The 23,341-nt window shown below is 42.6% G+C and overlaps 1 protein-coding gene across 1 annotated transcript; it reads left to right on the top strand.

The window, feature by feature from the left end:
* Positions 1-6,548: 6,548 nt before the first annotated feature.
* Positions 6,549-20,414, top strand: LOC136421776 (interstitial collagenase-like). The gene is made up of 12 exons (XM_066409330.1): positions 6,549-6,749; positions 9,902-10,045; positions 10,899-11,018; positions 11,524-11,780; positions 13,445-13,624; positions 14,538-14,671; positions 15,620-15,775; positions 16,501-16,616; positions 17,435-17,576; positions 18,254-18,390; positions 19,232-19,355; positions 20,021-20,414. The coding sequence occupies exons 1-12, from the start codon at positions 6,573-6,575 to the stop codon at positions 20,128-20,130; spliced, it is 1,797 nt and encodes a 598-aa protein (XP_066265427.1). The 5' UTR covers positions 6,549-6,572; the 3' UTR covers positions 20,131-20,414.
* The last annotated feature ends 2,927 nt before the right edge of the window (positions 20,415-23,341 follow it).

Raw genomic sequence — 23,341 nt, 5'->3', positions numbered from 1 at the left:
AATAAACCATGTCGCCCAACTGTAGTTCGTGTCAGAAGGCATGTTTCACAAATTTTCGGGATGTTTTGGGGGTTCCGCATGAAATTCTACACCTCTCAATGGTTACATATACCTAGATATATGGCTTGGGTTTCAAACGAAGAAAACTAATGTAATATTTCAAGGTTAAATGAAGGTTAAAAAAAGTCAAGGGGAATGGAGTGAATTAAAATTTGCTTAAACCCTTTGGTTTCTTGATTTGTTCATTTAGTTTTACAATTTATAACTACTTTTATACAAAACGCAACCTTCTAATCTAGCTACAAACTCTAATTTTCATGCAGAGGAAGGAATAAATGAATGAATGAATGAATGGCCGGAGGAATGGGCGAACGAATGGGCGAACGAATGAATGGATAAATGGACGAATGAATTAATAAACCACTACCAGCCGATGATCGTATCAGAATGGAATTCAAAATATATCTAAAATTATGTCACACTCATGATTAGTTGGCAGTGTTTTCACCATGACTTTGTTTATCCATTCGAAAGAAACACAAAGAAGCGGATTTCCCGCCAAAGGAAAACGGAACCCAACATTTTGCAGGCTCACTTAGGCTTAAAATAACAGCGGTCAACTTACGTGCTATTCATCGGGGGTAAAAATAGACTATTTTTGTCCCGTTTTTTTGTGAGTCATGCGTTTAAAGTGACATCTTCAACACCCAGATATGTTATTGGTATGCAGTTTTGTCGATGGAAGGCAAGACTTTTTTTCTTATGAACGATTTACCGTAGCAAAACAGCTTGTGATCACAGGAAATAACTTGTTGCGTGTGTGCTCTTTTTTGTGGCTTGGCAGTATTGCAGTACTCTCCAAGCAGTGGAGAGGTTCCGTCTGGTTTTCGCTGTGTTTTTTGTCGGGCTTTCTACTTTGTCATTTTTTGGGTCTCTTCAAACCCCTTCGTGTGGGCTGGCGACACACAAAAAAAGTACATGAAAGCCCGACAAAAATGCCTAAAAACACGTCAAAAACCAGCCGGAACCCCTCATCTGCTTGGACAGTTGTATTGCAGTGTAACGTTAGGTGGAGTATGCTATATGTGTAAGATACGACCGAACACAAGCGAACTGTTTTTAAAAAAAGCCCAATTATAAACCACACAATTATTGTGACTCACTGGCACTTATGCTGGCATGTGTTAATAGAGGGTATTTTGGGGTTTGCGTTTTTTCTAAACATAGGACTTCCTTTCATTGCTTGTTTTGTCGATTCAAATAGTAGTTTCAGAATCAGGGTTTACTAACCAGTGTGTCACGCATCCGTTGATAGATTATGCATTGATGAAAACGTATTCGCACGAATTTTACCTTTTTTTAAACATAGGACTTCCTTCCATTGCTTGTTTTGTCGATTCATATAGCAGAGTTTTAGAAACAGGGTTTACTAAACAGTGTGTCACGCATCCGTTAATAGATTATGCACTGATGAAAACGTATTAGCACGAATTTTAATGATATTAGTATTAAAAAAAAAAGAACTTTTGGATGTTTTGTTGTCTTTCAAATCATAGTTCTATATCATGAAACATGTTCAATATATAGCGTGCTATCTAAAGGTCATATAAATCCTATTTTTGTCGCTCTACGGTCTCCATCCTGTGCAAATGTTACACCGTGCCCCACTAGAGGATGCGATCTCGCTGCAACTGCCGAGAGACCAATGATTTAGCCGATTGCTTAATGAATTTCATGAATAAAGATCTAATATTTTTGTTTTGTGGCTTTGTTGTCTCTTGAGTGATACTTTTACATCTTGCCCCATATTCCAATTATGAAACAAGAGTTAAGTATTTGTGCTATATATACTTCAGGTTTGCTATATTAGTTCAGTGATTACGGGGTCTTTTTATAGATATGAATTGGTATAGAATTTTCATTTGAGTTGGATGTGTGATAGTCGTGTGCCGATTTGTTAAAAATAGACAGAACGCTAGCGACCCCAAAGAACACCCTCCCAATGAAATGGTATGGCTACCCTGCGACGTCACAAAATCAAGATGGCGGCCACCACACATGCCAAAGCATTCAACAAAGGTTTTGCTACGCGAACCTGTAATAAACGGTTACACAAATAAAATGTTTGTCGCTGAACGCTCGCTCTGTGAGCGCGGTCTAGCGGAAAAGTGGTCTAACCGCTATGTAGTCATACTTTGTTTGATTTGGCCCAGGGCCATAACGTGTTGTTTACACTACACAGGAGATACGTGGGCATTGTTAGCCTTAAGGCCCTTAAGAAACCCACAGGATATACATAACAGGGGTCAACTAACTCCAATTAACCTAAGTAAATGATTCGTCACGGCAGACTTATAAACATGTGAGTAGCGTTGTAACAATACTAATCAGCGTTGGTCTGGATAATAAACTGATAAAGACCGTAATTGTACTAATGGCGTAATGATGCATTGTTAAATGTGTGCACTAGCTGTTGCAAGGGTTAAATAGTAGCCATTGACTTACATGTACTTACACAAACTGTAAGACGTCAGCTTTTCAACACGCACTTGTCTCTGGGATGACTTGATCTGTTTTTCACTCCCTCAACCTCTGTCTCTGCCTGTCTTTCTTTCTATCTCTCTCGCAGTTGATCGTCAAGAAATATGCAAGTGACACCATAATACATTGTAGCTAATAGACAGGGGGTACTACTTATTTTGCAGGAGGAAGGTACACTTCCGCTGTAAGGAGAACCTTTGAATTAGCGACTATATCAATATTTTGGCTACAAATGTAGCTAATAGAGAGGGGGTACTGCGGTGTCACATATACGTGTGGTTGAGTCGTGCCTTCTAAAACAAGTTGATTCTAGGCGCCTATGGCTTCCTTCGAACAGCAGTTTCCTTTGTTAGTACAGTTTACAGGTTTATAAACCTTACAGAGAAAACTGTCAAGTTAGGGTGCGCGGGATTACTCTTCCATGTTTAGTCTCGGTGTCAAAGGAATGTATTGACGAAACACTTCCAACAGAAGGGGGTATAAAGGTTAACACATTCACAGAGGGAGGGGATGCTGACATATGGCATTTCCTATTTCAAGAGAAGCACTTAATCGGCATATGCTTTTCTTTCATCACGCTTTCCAAGATACCTGCGTGCCAGCGGAGTTCTAATCTAACACAGTCACATTGTGTACGCTGAAGCCAAGACCTCAATGTTCGTGTAGTGTCAAATGACAAAAGAAAAACGTAAATGTTACTAATAGTTACATGGCTACAGCAATGTTAGCATCCCAATTACAATTACATTTTAAGATATTGTGACTCTTTCTTTTTTCGCAACCAGACACCGTGAGATTTACTGGTTGTGAAAAAAAGAATCTCCATTATCATATGTTTTACCTACCTGATGAAACTATTTCCTGAATTACAATTTAAGTTTGTTATTCTTGGTTCAGTACTTTGATGTATCTTAAATTCGTTGAAAGGTACGCATCATCTTTTGTTCTTCAGACTGAACTAGCTGTCCTTGTTTTTTTCATGTAGTTTATTCTTTATTATGTATATTTGTGATTATCTGTATTAGTATGATATTTTCTTGAATAAAAACAAAAGCAACAAAAAACTTAACATTCCACAACAAGAAGGCGATCAGAAATGGCGGACTTCACCCCCTTACCCATAATGCCTGGCGACTCTAACAGTTCCACGGATAACAAAGCACCGAGGATGTAGTTCATATGTTAATTGGGGATAACAGAAACACAACTAGACAAACAAACAAATAAACAAACAAATAAAAAAAGCAAAGGATTATATTCCTCAGGCTCCCTTCGCACTAAACAGTGATCGCTAAGCTACAGTACAGCGACCAAAAATTGGACTTGTTTGACCCTTGGTTTTATAATCTTAATATGACGTCAAGCCTAAGACGTCAAAGGCACAGAAACTTTTAAACGAGATGTAAAAGAAGTCGTGTTTTATTTTCGCAACTTACATCTTATTTCGTATCATTATTTCCGCAACAACCTTATATGTTCGACGCAACGGAAGCCCCTAATAGTCTAAGTAATGCTTCGGCCCTATATTTCCATCCGGGGCCCGGCCGGGCTGTTTGTGAAAACGAAAAATGATAAATTTATATCAGGAAAATACACAACTGTTTTGGGAGTGATTTTGTTTAACGTTTTATGTCTTTTGATGTCTTCTATATCATATTTTCGTTCCCGCAAGCTGCCCGGCCGGGCCCAGGATCGGAAATGGGACCTGAGCATAATAAAGTGATTTGTTGAGCGGTCGATCTATCAAATCTTTGGTCGCAGGGGGGACTGAACAGTTACAATAAATGCCAGCAAAGCATGTAGCCCTATGGGGACGTGAAGAAAAAGAAGGTGTCGTTATCTCAGGAATCAAAACATCAGACTACAAAAGCTTACCCTCAAATACTAACCAGTTATGTCAACTGTCATCAGATTCATTCCTGACAAATTCTATACGGCTATTCTCCATATATAATACACCCCCCTAATCAGAGCCCTCGGATAGGTCCTACAGGCTTCAGAAACCCAGTTGAAGACCATCTCACTAAATCAGGGGGGTGCCAAAACCTACAAGGTAGAGAAAGACCATTTATTTTAACTAATTTAGCAAATACAGAGTCTATCCTACCACAGCCACTTCTATGCGCGGTCGCAGCCACTAGTGAAAAGGTAATGTTATGAGAATGTAGATTGGACGGAGTAAAGTGTACATGTAGTTAAAGTGTCCTTCAAGTTCAAAGGAAACGCGTCACGTCCTGGATGTATGTAACCAGTTACCTGACTAAATCCTTTGCTCTCACGAATGTTATTCTGTTTGCAAATTAAACTAATTCAGCACGCAAGGGCATTGCCATTTAGACATATATATATTCGGACTACAAATATTTCAATACTTAAACGTCGTTGCTACAGTATGGTGGCGCGTTGAAAGCAGCAAGATGGGGTGGAGATAGGTATAATGCCAGAACATGTATTCGACTCCTATAAAGTCCCAAGGAAGCCTCCGATTTCTTCATGGACTCCCAGCGCTGCCTAGCGGAATACAGGAGAACTGTAGTAAACGATCCGTCTACCCTCAGTTCTGCTGTATTCCGCTAGATGACGCTTTAGTACTGCGCTGTCATTTCTTCAACAGTCTGATGTCTGGGAATGGTCAGAATCTGATTGGTAGACAGTTTACACATGAACTACCTTTTAAACAGACAATTTGTGGCCCAACCTTTACGATTGGCGGTATCGTTACAAATGATATGGAGCGCCACAGTGGTTTACCGATAACAAACATGAGGGTCTGCATGGGGGGTCCCGACAACGTTTTATGCTGAATTCAGAAGAACCCAATACGTATCTAAATCAAGGAAGGCGATTACTCAAAATCTGGTCGCTTCGCTACGAATTACGTGACTAAGATTGCTCTCCCTACGAATTACGAGAAATGGAAAAAGGCTGCCCACACCTTCTGGAAAAGAGCATGCAGGCCCTCAAACATACCTTTGAAGCACTGACACAAATCATTTACCCCACACAACGCGTAAGGTTTTAGACATAGAACGTTTGCGACTTTTTTTCTGCTGGATGTGTATCCTTTACAATACTAATTTTGAATCACGTCTCAACAACATCTGAACAGAAACCTTGAACAGTTTCGAATTAGTGTTATTGAAAGAAAAATGATAAAAGGCAGGCTTCTACTTGTACATCCTCTGCAGACTCCAAATTTAGTGGGCGAAAAAAAGGCGGGCAAAAAAGAAATCCAAATTTTCAAACTACAATAACATAAAGCATGTCAGAAGAATTGAAGTGATAAAACACGGTATTACAACACGTCTTTTATCCCTGTATTCAGTAAAACATTAACTAACACTGATGTCAACATTAAAATGATAAATTATAAATTCAGATCCGGGTCTGTATAGCAAGACGGCAGAGACAAGGTTTCTGTACACTAAAGTTTGCGACATATGGTACTATTTTCGGTAGGTTGACCATTGTCGAAGGTTAAAAAAATATTGTTTTTTTATTTCAAAATCAGGCGAAAATCAATGAGCGCGCTGATGTCATCCAGAAATTTACTTGCTGTGGCCTAAAACCTACGTCCTTGTCGTCGTCTAGGCCTGTCTGAGAGTTATCAAAACGGGCTGACTCTTTCCACACCTTCTGTGGCCTGGTTTTAATCCTTATTTACATGTAGCTACCTGGTCCTTATCAAAGAACCCATTAGAAATGTCGTGACAAGTTACGAACGAGTACTGATCGTCACACTGAGCGAACATTTCTGCATTTATAGTACTAGATTTAGTAGAGCAACAGGTAGGATAGGGCAACGTTCATTGGATAGTGCAACCACGAGAAAATTAGGGAACCGTTTCGTATCTTTTCTATGTCAAACTTTAAATTGAGGAGGCAGTTTGATTCACGAAAATGGTCCTCAACATCTGCTTCTCGACCTTAGCAACCCACATCACGTGACTAGGGGCAACCCGCGGTCGGGGTTCTCTCAGAAACAGCTGGTTTTCATTACAAAAACTCCAGGTTTACCGACGAAAAAAATCATGGCTGCCGGTCAGAAGTTACTTCTCGGCGTAGTCTGGCGATCAGAGACAGTTTTTAGAACACTGCTGACGCTGGTATGGATGTGCACGTTATTGTCGGACGTTGTGTTGAGTTTACCGGAGGATGAGTGGGATATTCATCGAGATAACAGACATCACAAGGGCCATGCGATGAGGGTACGTCATATCATCTTTGTCTGGTCTATTTCGGTGGGGGAGGGGGGCATGTCAACACACAACACTGAACTGCGATTGCCATGCAACCCAAGAAAGGAAAGTTTAGTTTGAACTTTGTTTATGAGAAGCTTTTACGATAATGGGCCTGCAGGCCGCTTTTTATTGAGGGCACGAGAGAAGAGGTATTGGGGATCAAACAAAATATAACAAACATCCAGATTGCATCATTAAAGTTCCATTAAATCTATAATCGTACATGCTGGTGCTATCTACGAGTTAGCAAGCATGTATAGATTCTTACTCTCCAAGCAGAGGTTGGGGGGAGAGTCGTTCAATATCTTCCAGTCGCTCTCTGACAGCTGTTCTCTGATGTGCAAAGTAAGAAGAATGTAATGATCTCTCCCTCCAATCTCTGCTTGGCGAGTATAGCTTCCAAAACAACACGCAGGCTAAAGTCACCATGGGATAACATCAAGGGAACTTGACGGTGAACTTCAGCCCAGAAGAGCACATAGAGACAAAGTCTAACGAAGTACTGTAAATGCATTTAACTTCGCGCTACTTAAGACGAGAATGGAGTATTAGCGGTGGTTTTAAGTTTGCGGCAGCGCTAAAGTCACATACTGCTACAGTACTGGACAAAAATGTTCGCGGTGGTTTTGAGTTCGCGTAACATAAAACCACCGCGAACATTTCTGCATTTACAGTAATAGACGTTAAGGACAACAATAACATTCTTACACGTACAGTGCAGAATCCGTCCGCAATGTGCTCACGATACACGATTTGTAATAATCCGCGGTTTTTTTCATGTTAGTCGCTCTATCGGCGACTCCGATGATTCTGTGCATACATATTGTAATATAATGCTCAAGACAAACGATCGTAAAGTTCACCACTTCTAGCTTCACTGTGACAAATTCCTACAGAGAGTATGCATGGGGGTGTATGTGTCCTGGCAACGATTTAACTATACCGAATAATTTGTCAATAATGAATTCAATATAACAAATATCGTAGAATCAAAACAAGCAATTACCCTTCACGAATAATTTAACGACATATGTTACGCTTAACATTGAATTTAGATTGTGTCGTCTACTGACGATTGACAATGAATTTAGACAGTCCTCTACGCTTCACGAAAAGGCATGAAGACGCCCTACATGTCTATTTCTAATTCATTGCCCAAATATTTACAGAGAGATAGCTATAGTTTGTATGAATAACAAACGATGACTTACCGGTTTGTCGGCCCTCCACCCTTGCGCGGTGCGAGTCCAAACGGAAGTCAGCCGGTCTCGCGTCTGAGAGTAAACAACATGGGGTGATTATCTACATCCTCTCTCTACAATGAACTTGGCAGAGTCCAAATATGTCCAATTTTGCCGGTCCTCGCAAAAACAGGTTTGGCGCTAAATTCCGATGCCTTCGCCTCATTACTAGTGCTAGCCTGGTATCCATCCGTCTTCGGCTTTGCGTGGCTTCCCAGCCGTCGCTACATACTACTGTTCACAAGGGAGCGACTACTAGTAGCAGCCGAAAACGGACAGATATCTAACCTATATCTAGCCAGACTGTTAACAGACCCTATATAGGCCAGCTGCTCTAGCCTGGAGTCCAGCCTTATTAGCTTCCGTTCGCTCCCCAAGCTCCGAATTGGCGAGGAGCGGAGCTTGGGTAGCGGGAGGAAGCTAATAATGCTGGACTCCAGACTACAGCTGCTCGGCTCTAGCACCTGGTATGCAAAGTTTAACCTACTATAGCCTGGTATCCAGACCTCTGATTACGGAGAGGACGAAAGACACTCGACGACTATAATATGCTTGGATACCAGGCTACCTCGGCTCTAGCAGGGTTTGACTCAGGGGGCTGTGGCAAAATTTCCTCGGGGCATGTTGGGCCTGGAACCGAGGAGCTGGCCCTGGGAACAGCCTGGTGTACCAGGCTACATCATTAGCGGGATAACTGAGGGTTGTAGTTCGTAAATATACACAGGGGTCGCTTGTCAGGAAGTCGTCTGGTGTAGATCGCGGTGCCAGCTCATGTGTTTTTCCTGAGACCTCAGGCCTGTATGGAGTGCACACCGGCGCTTTTCAGATTGACATGTTTGCCCCACAGTCTGAACTTGTTGTCAAACAACATGCAAATCAAGCTGTGAGACGTAGACGACTCTAGTTTTTGTGCTCAGCTGCTTTAATTTTGTCGCGAAAGGACGGATTTTTGTGATTTGGCCATGCAGGTAGCTTACTACGGTGAGGCTGAGTTTACACATGCGTTTGTGTTCAGGACTGTGTAAAGAGAACCCTAGGCCACTCAAGTAGCGTTTTCTAGTAGGAAGCCCAAAGCTCCTCACACACTGCCCGAGTCGACTCTGAAAACTTGTGGGTAAATCGGGCCTTAAAAAGAGATGTAGAGTCATATGTAAGTTATGAATAATAAGGGCTTGATTATATAATTGCAGTGTTATAGACTTTAATACATGTAACATATGTACCTTAGGGCTGGTGGAAAATTAACAGATACCAATTATGCACACAAGGGCGTAATTTGCATGATTAATGCGAAAATGCCATAAGTTCGTAGTGTTAAATGATGGGAAGTTCATACTTGAGTGGTTGCTGAGACCAGGTTTGACTGTATTTTAAAAGGGAATAGAAACAGACTAAGACCAGTTAACACCCACTATATATATCACGCAGTTTTAATTCGAATGCACGTTTCGTACAGGCAACACGTCTCACTGTAGCTGTCTAGGTGTGACGTGGCTCATGTTGCGGCCATTAAAACACTATTTGTGTAGACGAGCCTTGTCCATGGTAAGCTCGGACATGGAGGCCCCATGTAGCCTCCGTTGTCTAGTCCAATTGATAGCGACCAAGAAGTCGCGAGTTTGAATCCCAGCTTTGTCGCTCACCCCACATGACGCTACTGGAAAGGGTTGCAGTCCTTATGGCGGGACATTAGACCGTGGTTCACTGTTTATGACGCTTTTCGAAAAAAGCTAGGAGAATTTCATCGGCAAAATGGACCTTTAAATAATGTACATAGCGGAAGAATATCTCTTCAATGAGGTAAACTGGTTCGAGATCTGTCACTTGCATGTTCTGTTGTGATAATTCTCAGATGACGTATTTGTTCTATTACAAAAGGTGACATCACTGAGGAGGAGACCTGTCTCACCTAACTTCCGGTCTGAGGGATTGTGGGAAGACCTGAAAAAACTGGACGTGAGCCTTCCTGATTTTAACGTTGACGTCATGGAGAATATAGAGGAGCTCCCAACTGAAACTGAGGTACTATTTCTCGTTCATCTGGGTTGGTAAAATGCATTATGATAGAATATACATGTTCAATAATAGACTCAATGTTACTTAATCACCTCCATGAAATTTCATGGAGGTTATATTTTAGGCAGCGTTTGTGTGTCTGTCTGTCTGTTGGTGAACAAAATACCTCGAGAACGGAGTCGCTGGCTTTACATAACCAACTGAAATTACCAGACAAACCACATAAAGGAGTTGATAATGGAGTTAATTGCTGGACATTTATCAAATATACAATGTTTCACAACCATTTTTATAAGGCCACAATCCTACAAGACTGATCTATTCTACTTATTTTAAGATAACAGTAATAACTAGAGTTCGGCATACATCCATGAAATATTTACAGCTTTTGTAAATTCTATCCAAATGACTTACACATTTACATAATCTATGCATGGTGATATTCGCTTCCAACTTACTTACACATATCACAAGTAAAAATAAAGTGATTTTGCCATTTTTGGCTTTAGCCTCAGGCTTCAAACCGCTAGCTCTGAAAGAAAAAACAACAACAACAGCACGCTTATCGTGAAGGATAAGGGTGACCTACTGTACTAGACTCAGTTGACTGAAAACGCGAAGCCCCATACAACTAGCTACTACTAGCTACTTGCAAAAGCATGATGTTTCAACTCAGTTGAGGATGACTAGCCTAGAGTCCAGCCTTCTTAACTTTAGTCCGCTAACCAAGCTCCCAGCCTTCTTAGCTTTAGTCCGCTACCCAAGCTCCGCTACCCGCCAAGAAGCTTGAGTAGCGGACTAAAGTTAAGAAGGCTGGACTCTAGGCAAGAGGATGAATGTTTTAACTTTACTATTGCAGCCAGTGGAGAGAACAGAAGACGAGGGATCGCGGCCAGAGGACGGTGAAGACTTGATCCATGAACTTGAGAAGGACGTAGTAAGTGACAACGTCACTTCAGAAGAAGTCAAGCTCGGAGTGGTAATCCTCATATTTTATTGTACAGGAGTATAAAGAAATAGGGCAACATCTGAGCTAATTATTACATTCGCTCAACTATAAACAGAAGACTGCAGCAAACAAGAGCAATTGTGTTTAAAAAATAGAATGGTGCTTCAGACTACCTGCTGTACTAAACCGCCGCCTAGCGGAGTACAGGAGAACTGTAGTAAATGATCTGTCTGATCCTCAGTTCTGCTGTATTCCGCTAGATGACGCTTTTCTCACACAGAGAGGGAGCTCCGAGGGAGCGAGAGAGAGAAAGTGAGAAGAGAGTGTGTGTGTATGTATGTGTGTGTGTGTGTGTGTGTGTGTGTGTGTGTGTGTGTGTGTGTGTGTGTGTGTGTGTGTGTGTGTGAGAGAGAGAGAGAGAAAGAGAGAGAGAGAGAGACAGAGATATGGGGGGGCGGCAGCAAGAGAGAGTTTCATCTGTACATTGACATTACACACATTTCCCAACGTTTTCAAACGCCACAATTCTCCCCAGAACTATATGCTGGAGTTTGGCTACATACCAAAAGAGATGGTCAACAGTACGCATGCGTCAGTGGTCAAGAGCAGAGGGAAGCGGATGGTGGCCGAGGCCGTTCGGAGCGTCCAGAAGAGCTACGGTCTCCTAGCAACGGGAATTCTCAACCCCGCCACGCTTGCAGCTATACGGAAACCGCGGTGTGGCGTCCCTGACGTGCTGGCTCGGTACGCCCTGTCCGGGACCAAGTGGGCCAAGAATGATCTGACGTACAGGTAGGTAGATCCGAAGGTCCGAGTTCAATCCTAGGGGTCGACTCTAGCTCGGACATGTTGTAAGAGATTGCATTCGTCGTTTCGGATGGTGACGTAAAGCCAGCGGCCCCGTGTATGAGGGAGCTTCAGGCATTAGCCTCAAGCGTCAAACCTCTGCAGGTAAAAGCACCCAACGCACTCATCGAGAAGAGTAGGGGTGACCCGGTGTGCTTGGCCAAAAACGCGAGCCGTAGCGAAGCCGTATTGCACTACCACTAGCTACTTGAAAAAGCATCATGCTTCACCTCAAATGAGGATGCCTTGAAACGAAAAAAAACCAGATAGGTAGACATCTCGTTGATAAAGGTTAGACATCCAGGTAATAAGATACGCCCAAAATAGTTGCTCAAGCAACTGGATAAAATTTTGAAACAGTCAGACGTTTTAGACAGCGTCCACTGTCTTTCGTCAGTGACTGTGCGAAACAGGTAGGCAGCTTATTCATGGATAATATATCCCGCATATAGGTTCCATATAGTTGTGTCCAGAGAGAAATCGTTTATTTCTTCACATGTTGGTCAAGGTCTCGTGCCGGTATCACAGTCCCAAAGAACCCGTAGTCTAAAATATGAATACTCAGGCCCCAACAGGGTGTGTTTGAACTTGAACTTGAGCGAGGTCATCGGTGATGTCATCTCGGGAGACAATGGGTTCTTCTGCACCACTCAGTCCGGTCTTCCATTAGCGATCGAAGCTCTGTTGTAGATATGTCACTGAGCCCAGCATCCCTTTTTAGATTGTCAGTGAGGGTGTGTTTAGGTGAATCATAAATTCTCTTTAAACGACACCACCTGATATAAAAAGGATTTGGGATGAAAGCTTGTGTATTACTGATAGGATTAGGTAGGAAAGTTTCGGCATCCGAGCGATTGGCGGACGTGTACGGTTTTCCATGCAGTCAGGCGCTCGCGGCCGAAGGGGGCCTCTTGCGAACATAGTGGATAAGTGCAGTTATGAATTCCATAAATATAATTTGCCGAGTCAGATTTTTGTGACATTTTTTTCAGTGCCTAATAGACAAGTGTGCTCACAGTAGAAAGCAAAACGTCTAAAAAAAACTGTTTCTAATTGGATTTGAGGGCATAAAAGTTGTGTAATATTACATTGAATTAAATGGCACAGTCTAATTGGCGTAGGACACCTCAACCGATACACGTGCATAAGGTAATTCCAAGCAGTCTACCTATCAAATGACTGCTACGCGAATTCTGCATGCTAGCCCGATAACACAGGCAATTTAGGCCGGAACAGATACGACTGAATGAATGAAACTGTTAACAACTTTTTACTAATCAAAACTTTCAATTTGTATACTTCTACCATCTTACCAATGCAATATTGTTACTCTACAAACACAATTGAATGAACTAAAAGACATATGATTATTGACACATATCAGTCTAGGTTCACAGTACATGTACGTAGTCTTATTATGATAGCTAATCTTCTTAATCTTATGAAATGATGACCTGTTGTTAATGGCTGTAAATGTTGTGAATTGCAACGCAATTCAGGTTGTCTCAGCCCGCGATGTTGTAAATATTGAATAAAGTTTTTAAAGTACTTAGTCTCGACTTCTTTCAGTTGTTGAAAAATGGGAATAAGTTTTTCTATTGTCTCCCCAGACTGGAGACTCTGACGTCCCACCTGACAGAGACCGAGGTCCACGAGGCCATACGGAACGCCTTCCGGGTGTGGTCGGACTACACCCCGCTTACCTTCACACACGTCCCGTCGGGCCGGGTCGACATCGTTGTCAAGTTCGTCACCGGAGACCACCAAGACGGATCTCCGTTCGACGGCAGGTGAACAATATCATCATCATCATAAAAATGATAATTGTTTACTGGTCAGAAATGACCCGTGCAATGGCAGCCAGTACTGAATTGCTGCAAGGTTTATAATTACATTAAACACAACAGATACATATTTGCTCCTCACTTGCACTTTGTGTAACTGTCGCAAGGGTCTGGGCGGCTGCCATTCAGCGCCAGCAGGTGACCTCAATACGACCTTCCCTAACCGAAGTCATGTACCCATTCATACCTGGGTGGTGTGAGGAAAGTCGTGCCTTTCCCAATAATTTTTCTGGCCTATTGTTTTGTAACCTCCATTAGAATTAGACGTATTTTTTTTTGTGTGTCTGTGTTTCCGGATATTTATGGTCATTATAACTTTAGACCCTCCAAATAAATTGAAATGATATTTAGTATGGGGGTAGGTGTTGGGAAGATGGTCAAGGTCGATTTTCGGCCCCATGGTGTGTGACCCTGGTACTGCAGCAGAACATCCGGTTTTTGTACCTTTTATCCTGGACATGCTATGATCCAAACGTGGCTGAGTTTGTATCCCCCCTCGTCTCTGTTCATCACTGGTGTTGTCTTCCTTATCCAGAGGCCTCCTTGATCCAACGGGTTCGTTTATTGTCCTCTTTGTCGTGATATTTAACATGATATACATGATATTTTACGTAGGCAGACTTGAAGTGCAGTCGCCTTCGTCGCACGACAAGCTTACGACATGAAATAAAAGGCATTCTTGGATGTGTCTTGGATGTGTCGTTACGATTGTCGGTCGGTTTAAAGTCGTACGGATGTGTCATTGTTTTCTGCTTCGTCTTAATTGATTTCTCTTGGAAAGAAGAACGAATAAAGGAGATGGGAGGCACAGAGGTTTTTGTCCCGTTCTCAAACACACTTTCTCTGACCTATTCTCCAGGTTTGATTTCCACACCGGGCGAGGCCTGAGACTGGCGCACGCCTTCCAGCCCCCTCGCGACTCCAACACGTACTACATCGACGGAGACACGCACTTCGACGCGGACGAGCTGTGGACTCTAAACACTCCCGAGGGTAAATACAAAACAAACAAACAAACAAACAAAATAAATAAGCAAACAGTTCTCGTATAATAATTGTGAACAGATTTCGCAGCTTTGCATGTAATACCTAACATTTTCTATATACATACTAATGTATATCAATAACCCCTGTCACACTTGTGCGTATGTACAAGTCCGCATGGGTTGCGTAGGTTAAGTTTGCAGCCGAATAAGTGATTTCTTAGGTTCGATCACTAGGGTACACAATGGTGGGTCAACGTAGATAACAAGTTTTCCCCTGAAAACCTTACTTAACCCCAAAAAATGTTAATGGGCAACTCACGATCACGCGCACTTGAATAAACGCACAAGTGTGACAGGGCCCTTACTGTATCTCATCGTCATCATGTCGGGCGGCTTGTCCGGACTAAGGCTGCTCTGTCCCTCCAGACGACACGGTCCGCCATTGGGTGATGTATATAAACACTTTAAAAGGTCGGCTTAGCTATAGGCCGGCAGGGTTCCCCAGTTTATCAAGGTCTTATTCATGAGTTTTTTTCGCCCCATAGGTTTACGTGTTTTACATGGTCATGGGCGCGTTCGTAATGAAGCACATATATAGGAAATGTACCAAGGTCATTCATTCTCTGTTGAGCACATTTACCCTAGATCATATGAAAAATTGCCAACTACCAGTTGGAATACAATTCCTTTTTATGGCAATTACAAACTGGACTTAGCTACACCCCCAAAATAGGCACTTTCCAGCTGAAAGCGCTCGACCGCATTACCGACCATGTCGGGCTGTGGACGTCCGACCTCGCGCACGGCTGCCGAACTTCACCTGCTAATTTCTTGCAGCCATTCATTTTTGGGGCACGGACTCCTTTAGCCACTCGGAGCAATACAGGAATGAGACCTCAACTACAGTTGGTTGGTTGATTTATTTATTTATTGACTTGCTGCCCTTCCCATGCAGGGACCAACCTGTTCCAAGTGGCGGTTCACGAGTTTGGGCACGCCCTGGGCCTGAGCCACACGCCCGTCCCCGGAACCATCATGTTCCCCGCCTACATCTACAAGGACAACTACTGCATGCACCCGGACGACAAGATGGCCATACAGAGTCTTTACGGTTAGTCCTCTTAGGGTGTTTGCTATCACGTGATTATGACGTAAGTATGGTCCGCCATGTTGGACGGTTAAACCTGTAACTTGGTAGCCTAGGTGCCATCCTATTTCTAACGGAGGCTCCTACACTCGCAACTTTAGGGTAGCGAGTGTAGGGGCCCCCGTTAGAAATAGGATGGCACCCAGGCTAGTAACTTGGACGAAAAACATTGGAATTTGTGTACGTAACAAGTATTCTATTACATCGTTTCCGCCTTACATCCCGACAGACTGCCACTGTGACGTCAAGTGAAAACACTCTGATGATTTTATATACAGAACGTCCGTAGAATTTCATCACTTTAGTGACAAGGCACATATTCTTGCAGACGGCCGACTTTCGGGCGATAGATATAGACATCAACCCTTCTGCACCCCCGTTTCTCTGTATTTTATCCAATTGTAGAGATTAATGAACGAAATGCCTTAATTGTATGCTTATGATGTTACAAGCTAAGTACAGGTCGTGGTGACAAAGCAAAAGTGCCTTTACAGTGATATAAGGGCGTCTTACTACAGCTGTAATGTCTACTGTATACTTGTATGTACATGTACAGGTCTTCTCGCTTCTCAAGACAGCTGTAAATGTAAGGAAAAACGAAACTTATAGTGCATGGTATCTTTATTTGCATAAAGAATCTGTCTGTTAAAGGCATTTACTTAACGTTTGTGGTTATTTTCGTTTGTCAGGTCAGGCCGAAAAGCCGGACCCGATCATTCCCGAGTGCAGTCCTCTTCCCGACCGGTGCCGACGTGCCGAGTTCGACGCCGTCTTCCAATTCCGGGGAGAGTTGTTCTTCTTAAAGGTACATTTTTTAAATATTTGTATCGGCAGGAAAACATAATGGAAAAACGTTAAATACGTTTCAACCGCAAAGATTCGAATTACTCACTATATTCCACAGCAGATATCTCGTCTTCTTTATATAACTAACCCGATTTTTCAGAACACATTGCGCTGTTCTAATTTCCAAGAAAGTTTGTGTGAATTAGTCCGAATGGATAACGAAAAAGAGTTAAAACTAACAACCAAGTGCGCCATGTGTATTTAATGGCGTACTTGGTTGTTAGTTTTTAAATCTAATAAATATAATTATTACACTCTAGACACATTTGTTCTATTATTAGACTTCTTTTAGGACTTTGTAGTTGCTTGGCAACTTGTTTTCTATTTTGTATTTTAGATTGCTTTTTTCCAATGACGCTTATATATTCCAAACCTTCATATTTTCTTTCTGTTTACCCATTTGATTTCTCTCCCCCAATCTTTAGTTAAAGTTAAAATACTCCCACACCATAAGGTGTATAGGGCGGTGCCCATCAATGTTTCATAGCCCTGGGCCACACTGTGGTGCAATCACTGCAGCAGGGGGCTAGTCCACTGGCAGTGGAGTGTGTTTATCTCCATACTGTTTCAGAAGTATGTACCATTTTTATAAAGTCTTTGGTATGACTCAATGCGCCTCTTGTCCAGAGGTGTCCTACCCGGGAGTTGAACTTGGGCCTTTTGGTTCCAAGTAATCAGAACCAGATGTGGTAAGTAACAGAAACGTAGACCACTACACCACAGCCCCCCCCCCCCCATCTTTAACCGAGGTTTTTTCTTCTTTCCTCACCCCTACAGGATGTGTACTTTTTCCGGATCAACCAGAGGAACAACCGTGTGTCCGGGCCTGACCCCATCACCCACTTCTGGTCCGGACTGCCCAACAAGATAGACGCCGCGTACGAGAGGATCCATGACGGCAAGCTCATCTTCTTCAGCGGTGAGACTGGACATCTTTATTGACCCAAAACTGTTGTAACGATGATACTTGGCATGATTGTCGGTGAATACGTCAGTACTAGTTACAGTGATATCTGTTTGTTACCCAATATCATTATACAAATTAAACAGTATTACTGTTACAGTATTAGCGCTCGCGCGCGCGCACACACACACACACATACACACACACATAGACATACACATACATACACACACATGCACACACACACACACACACACACACCTACATACACAGACATACACACAATTTTAACATGAATGGAAAAGAGTGTAACGACAAGATACATCGTTCAATATTAAATATACCTTTTCTTTTCAAATCGACCAACTTTTTAATGAGTAAGATGAGAAGTAAGATTGAAGTACAGAAACCCTATCTTTGCTCAAGATGTGTGTCATTTCTCAGATAAAATTATAGCTGCAGTGGATGGTACATCATCATTTAATATCATTATCATCGTCGTCATCATCATCATCAGCATCGTTATCATCATCATCAGCAACAACAACAACAACAGCAACAAGAAATAGAATCTGTTGTGGAACTGTGCATGTGAACATATCTAAAAAATTCTACAAACCGAATATTTTTTTACTGCATGTTTTCTTGATCTTTCTTGGAACATATCTTCTAAGACATTGAGTGTATTCCAGAAAACCTGTTCTGGTTGTTTGAGGGTATCCTGCCGGAGCCCGGGTATCCTCAGCCCATCTCTCGCTTCGGCCTCCCCGTGGACTCCGTGGACGCTGCGCTACCCTGGCGGCCTACGGGGAAAACATACTTCTTCAAGGTGAGTATGCATATGATCACGTGTGCACTGCGTGATTTTCATGGTGTAGTCACGTGTACACTTCATGCTTTATGGTATCATCACGTGTACTTCATTTTTGTTAATTTCATTCCAAACCAAAAGTTAATGGCTAATCATTAAGCAAACATTTTTGTAGCCTACCTTATACTTTATATTTTCTTAACTTTGTTTAGCCTGACATAAGCTTCAGGGTGAACGTTAGTTCAAACACCTGGGCAGAAATAATGAAAGCCATTCAAGTTTTTGAAAATCTCTTTAGTTTCCGTCAAGTATTTTCATCTGCTCACACTTGATGTGGTGTGTTGTAAATTTGCCTGGGTGTTATCGTACATGTAGTATGTTTACTGGGGCACCCGGTGTTGCAGCCCAGGTAAACTTCCCGGTGACCCGTTGTTTCGCTACATTGTCAGTTCGCTACAGTCGTTTCGCTACATGGCATAAGTTGTTTCGCTACGTATACTTGGCACAAAGGTGTTTCGCTACATGATACAAGTTGTTTCGCTACATGATTAGTTGTTTCGCTACATTTGAACTTGAGCACCCGGCCTAACGACGATCTAGACAGGTTTCTAGGTTAACTGTACCATGGGAACCAGACTAGGATCGGGCTGCTAAGCCAGTTCCTTCGGCGGCCCGGTCCACTCCTAGGGCACCAACTCGCCGTAGCGTTAAGGTAGATTGGGCGTACTGACTACCTCTGGCCGCCGAAGGAACTGGCTTAGCGGCCCGATTTTTCCTTGTAACCCTTGTAACCCATTCCATGTAATACTAAAGCGTGGATTCAATGTGCTTGCCATATTGATGATGTTACTGTTCTCAGGACGAGTATTACTGGCGCTATGACGAATTGAAGGGTGAGATTGACCCCGGCTTCCCCCGTCCCATCACCGTGTGGAGGGGACTGCCCACTCACATCGACGCCGCTTTTGAAGCAACGGAGGATGGTATGTTTTTCTTATCTTCAACTTCAATCTCGGTGGATTTCTCAATGGCTGCCACTTAAGATTTGACAGACCAATAAATGTCATAGATACAGAACAATTTTTTAGAAAGGTTTTGTGTGTCTGTTGTGTGTTGAGTCATACGTATACATTTTGCATCATAATTCAAGAGAAAAAAAATCAATTTTGGTCACTGTACGCTTGCTCATCGATCGCCGTCTACTGGAAAGGGTCATTACTGGGAGAGGGGAGTTCACTACTGAACAGGCTGTTCCCTATCCATTGACTATGCATGCTTCTTAGTCTTATCTTCTCCAATTAAAGAAGATTTTGTTTTCTACAGCGTAGGCGGTTTTTTTATAAACGTTAAAAGAAATCACATTTTCGAACCCCGTTTGGCATTTTTCCGTACTGGATGTGACTGTCCTGTTTTGTCATGAAATATAGTGAATATATAGTACAATAGGTTGAAATCATCGAACTTGTATGATGAATACAGAAAAGAAATGTCTCTCAAATTTTTAATTAGACACCCCAATGTCCTAAAATTTCTTCACAATCTACAAGGGCGTGATTCACGTTATGGAAGATTGTGAAGACATTTTATGTATGGTAAGAAAGGCGTATGGCTCACAAGCGATGTTTTATGTCTTATTTTTGCTTCACAGGCCACGTATATTTCTTCAAGGGCAAACACTACTGGAAGTACAGCGAGACCCGTTACCGCGTGGTCAGGGGCTATCCTCGCGAGACTTCAGACGGGTGGATGGGATGTTAGTGACGTCACTGCAGTGCGCATAGAATCAATAGAGTGTAGGCTGAAGATGATTCTGTTTGTTTAAATCGTCAATGTTTTTAATTCTTCCCAATGTTTGCTTTTTCGGATGTAAGCATAACTTGATATTATGTTTGATTTTTACCCAACTACGTTTCATGCGTTCTTATTCTACATTGTTGTTTAACTTGTGCCCTTGTGCAGATTAATTTTTATTGGTAAACTATACGTCTATATGCAGAAGTGTATTTTTTCATGTTGCTGTCTTTGATAATCTAAAAAAGTATTTTCTTTCATTGAAATTCAAGAGTGTCGAATCCGTCTTTTCACATTTGATTGTCCTTTCCTTTCTTGTCTTCTATATTTGAAGTTTGCATAGTTTAGAATACATAGTATAGTCTAAGGACTGATAGCATGGCCTACATACATGTACCTCCATCAAAACACAAACGTAGAAATGCAAGAACTTGGCGGACCTCCATCCACTGTCGTACGAAATGAAACTGTTTATCTTGATTGACAGCTTGGATCGGTGTTTTGCGGTGCAAACTAGCACTCTACACGCAGTTCGCATGAATGTCCCTAGAGGGCGCTGCGGCGTGGTTTGACTTATGAGCCCATCCGGCTGTGGGTGTCAGTTTGGAATGATGTTTCAATCCATCCCGCCATACCGTAGATTGCAGACTGTTTCCAGGGGCTACACAGGCTAGCTCCTCGGCTTCCAGGCCAACATTCCTTTGAGGACGATTTGCCATTTTACCTTGAGTTAAACCCTCAGCAATAGGGGGCTGCGGAAAAATTTCCTCGGGGGCAAGTTGGCCCCGGTGCCGAGGAGCTGGCTTGGGTACGCCCTGGAAACAGCTAGCCTGACATCTATGCTTATCCCGCCGCGGTGTGGTGATGCGCGCACATCGCGTGAAGAGAGGCTATTGAGACTTCATGATCCATCACGCAGGCTAACGATTTCATCTGGAACTGACAGCTAGTGCTATGTACCTAAACTCATGTTCAGCTTTAGGTCCGGATTCAGGTCCAGAGGTTCAGGTTATAAATCTTATAAGTAAGGACTTGACCCCATGACACATGTGTACTAGAAATAGTTTTTTTTTCTACGGTTATATGTAAAATTGCATGTTGGCAAACATTTTACATGCAATTCAAAAGATATAGATGCAAAATTACACTCAGCAGTAAACGTAAAAGCTCAATAATCGACACAAAACAGTAAAGGTTTTGTATTTTTCCACCGCAAAATCTTTTGAAGTATTTACATGGTTTAGAACAGACGGGAGAAAATATCCGAGAGATATTTTTCAGCAAGTTCGGAACTGGTTTCCCACGTTTAGGTTTGTTTGGACCTGAATCTGAACGTCCACTTCCAGTCCGGGGATTCTGTATCTGTATCTATAGATATAGCCGGTACAACCGCCATTATGCGTAAGACACCAGCTTCGCAGGCACGCGGTGCTGCAGCAGCTGGTTATATTACACCGAACGGTCTGTTACACCTAGTCTTTGCAGATCTGACTGCAACCGTTCTTTACAGCTACTTAGTGAAGATGCTCCTACAGTACTTGATGACAACGAGTTCCATTCTACTATGGTTCTCGGAAAATACGAATTTTTGAACAAATCAATCCTTGGCTGATAACTCTGATACTTAAAAGCATGACTATTACTAGTCCTCTTCTGAGCCGGCATTACATACTTATCAGTCGGTATGTCCACAAGTTGGTACGCAGCACTGCTGACAACCAGCTTCAAATACTCCGGTGCTCTGGCTATGGCTACAAGAAGCCTACCAATTCTGAACTCATTGACTAGCCGTTAGTTATCTCCAAGCAGACGTATGCGTAGCGTTTTGCAGCGTTTAAAAAAGCAAAAGCCACTAAAATGACGTACAAACAGCAGCAAAAACAATACAATTAGAACATATGCCGCACTCTACATCTGCTTGGAGATTTAACGGTCAGTTTTTACCTTGTGGCCAGTTGAGCTAGTCTCCAAGCAGACTCAACGGTTGCAAAGACCGTATCCAACTGGCAGAAATAATTTTATTTTGCCTGACAACTTCCCTGGCTGACTGGAGCTTCTCTGGCTAGCTTGTACGATTTTAGCACCGTGGAGCAACTTGACTGTACATGAATGAAAATATATACATCACATTGAAATAGATATGTATAATATGGAATAAGTAGAAATGTACAATGGAATATGGAATAATTCATGCAAAAATGGACTGTCCCAAAATAACACATGGCTGGCATGCCCTGCATATGGGTGCTGGCGCTGGGCTAAAACACAGTAGAGTACCAAGTAGTTACTCTTCAATGCACTTTAAAATGCAGAAACAATAGAACATTTTACTTTAGTTGCACATAAAAATAAACAGGCAGATTATATAGTAAAGGTCAGCCTGGTTGGAAAACATTGTCTGGTTGTCACTGTAGTAGTAATTCTAGGCTGGCAGATTGCAAAGAAGGCACCACGATTACAACGACATAAGTTCTCCAGTTCCAGTCACAACATTTCCCAGTTTAAGAAAATACTTCTTTTTCTTCTATGCATATCCCCAGTCCTCAGCTTAGCAGCTGGGCTGTCAGAATACCTGACAGGACGCAGCCGTACAGCACTGAGGGGGGGGGGGGGCGTTATTGTTTTCGCTGACTGCTATACCCGACAGGGCTGAATCGCAAGGGTATGGAGGCTGCCATAATTGTGTGGTGGGATCTTTATCGTGCTCGAGGTGTGGCTCTCCTCAAACACGGGACCTCCATTTAACGTCCTATCCGAGGGACGTCCCTAACCGAGGCTAGGTACTCATTTACACCTGAATGAAGTGAGGAAAGTTGTGTAAAGTGCCATTCCCAAGGGCACAACATCGGGGCATATCGGTGGTGTCGAACCAAGGACCTCTCCGGTTGTGGGCGAAGCACCCTACCCATTGCGCCACACGATGCCACCATCTTATCGTCTTAAAATAGGTCGATACAGAAGCGAGGCATCGCTTGACCGCATCTTTAATTATCTCCCGTTTACGGAAAATGCAATCACACACGAAGCTTTTTTTCTGACGGCATGTGAGGTCTATTACACTCGCCTCGGTTTTTATTGCACTCGGGTATTTCTTATAAGCCTCCATGAGAATCCTTCTCACTCTATCTAGAATAATGCACATTTTATTCCAGGCTTTTTTTTTTATAATGTACCCCCA

This window comes from Branchiostoma lanceolatum, chromosome 1 (assembly GCF_035083965.1).
Source record: "Branchiostoma lanceolatum isolate klBraLanc5 chromosome 1, klBraLanc5.hap2, whole genome shotgun sequence".
NCBI lineage: Eukaryota > Metazoa > Chordata > Leptocardii > Amphioxiformes > Branchiostomatidae > Branchiostoma > Branchiostoma lanceolatum.
This window is presented reverse-complemented; position numbering and strand designations above follow the sequence as displayed.

Bases quoted from the DNA above. Each gene is read 5' to 3' on its own strand.
- LOC136421776 (XM_066409330.1), top strand. From the start codon at position 6,573: ATGGCTGCCGGTCAGAAGTTACTTCTCGGCGTAGTCTGGCGATCAGAG. The intron at 6,750-9,901 runs GTACGTCATATC...CTATTACAAAAG, and splicing joins ACAAGGGCCATGCGATGAGG to GTGACATCACTGAGGAGGAG. The intron at 18,391-19,231 runs GTGAGTATGCAT...TACTGTTCTCAG, and splicing joins GGAAAACATACTTCTTCAAG to GACGAGTATTACTGGCGCTA.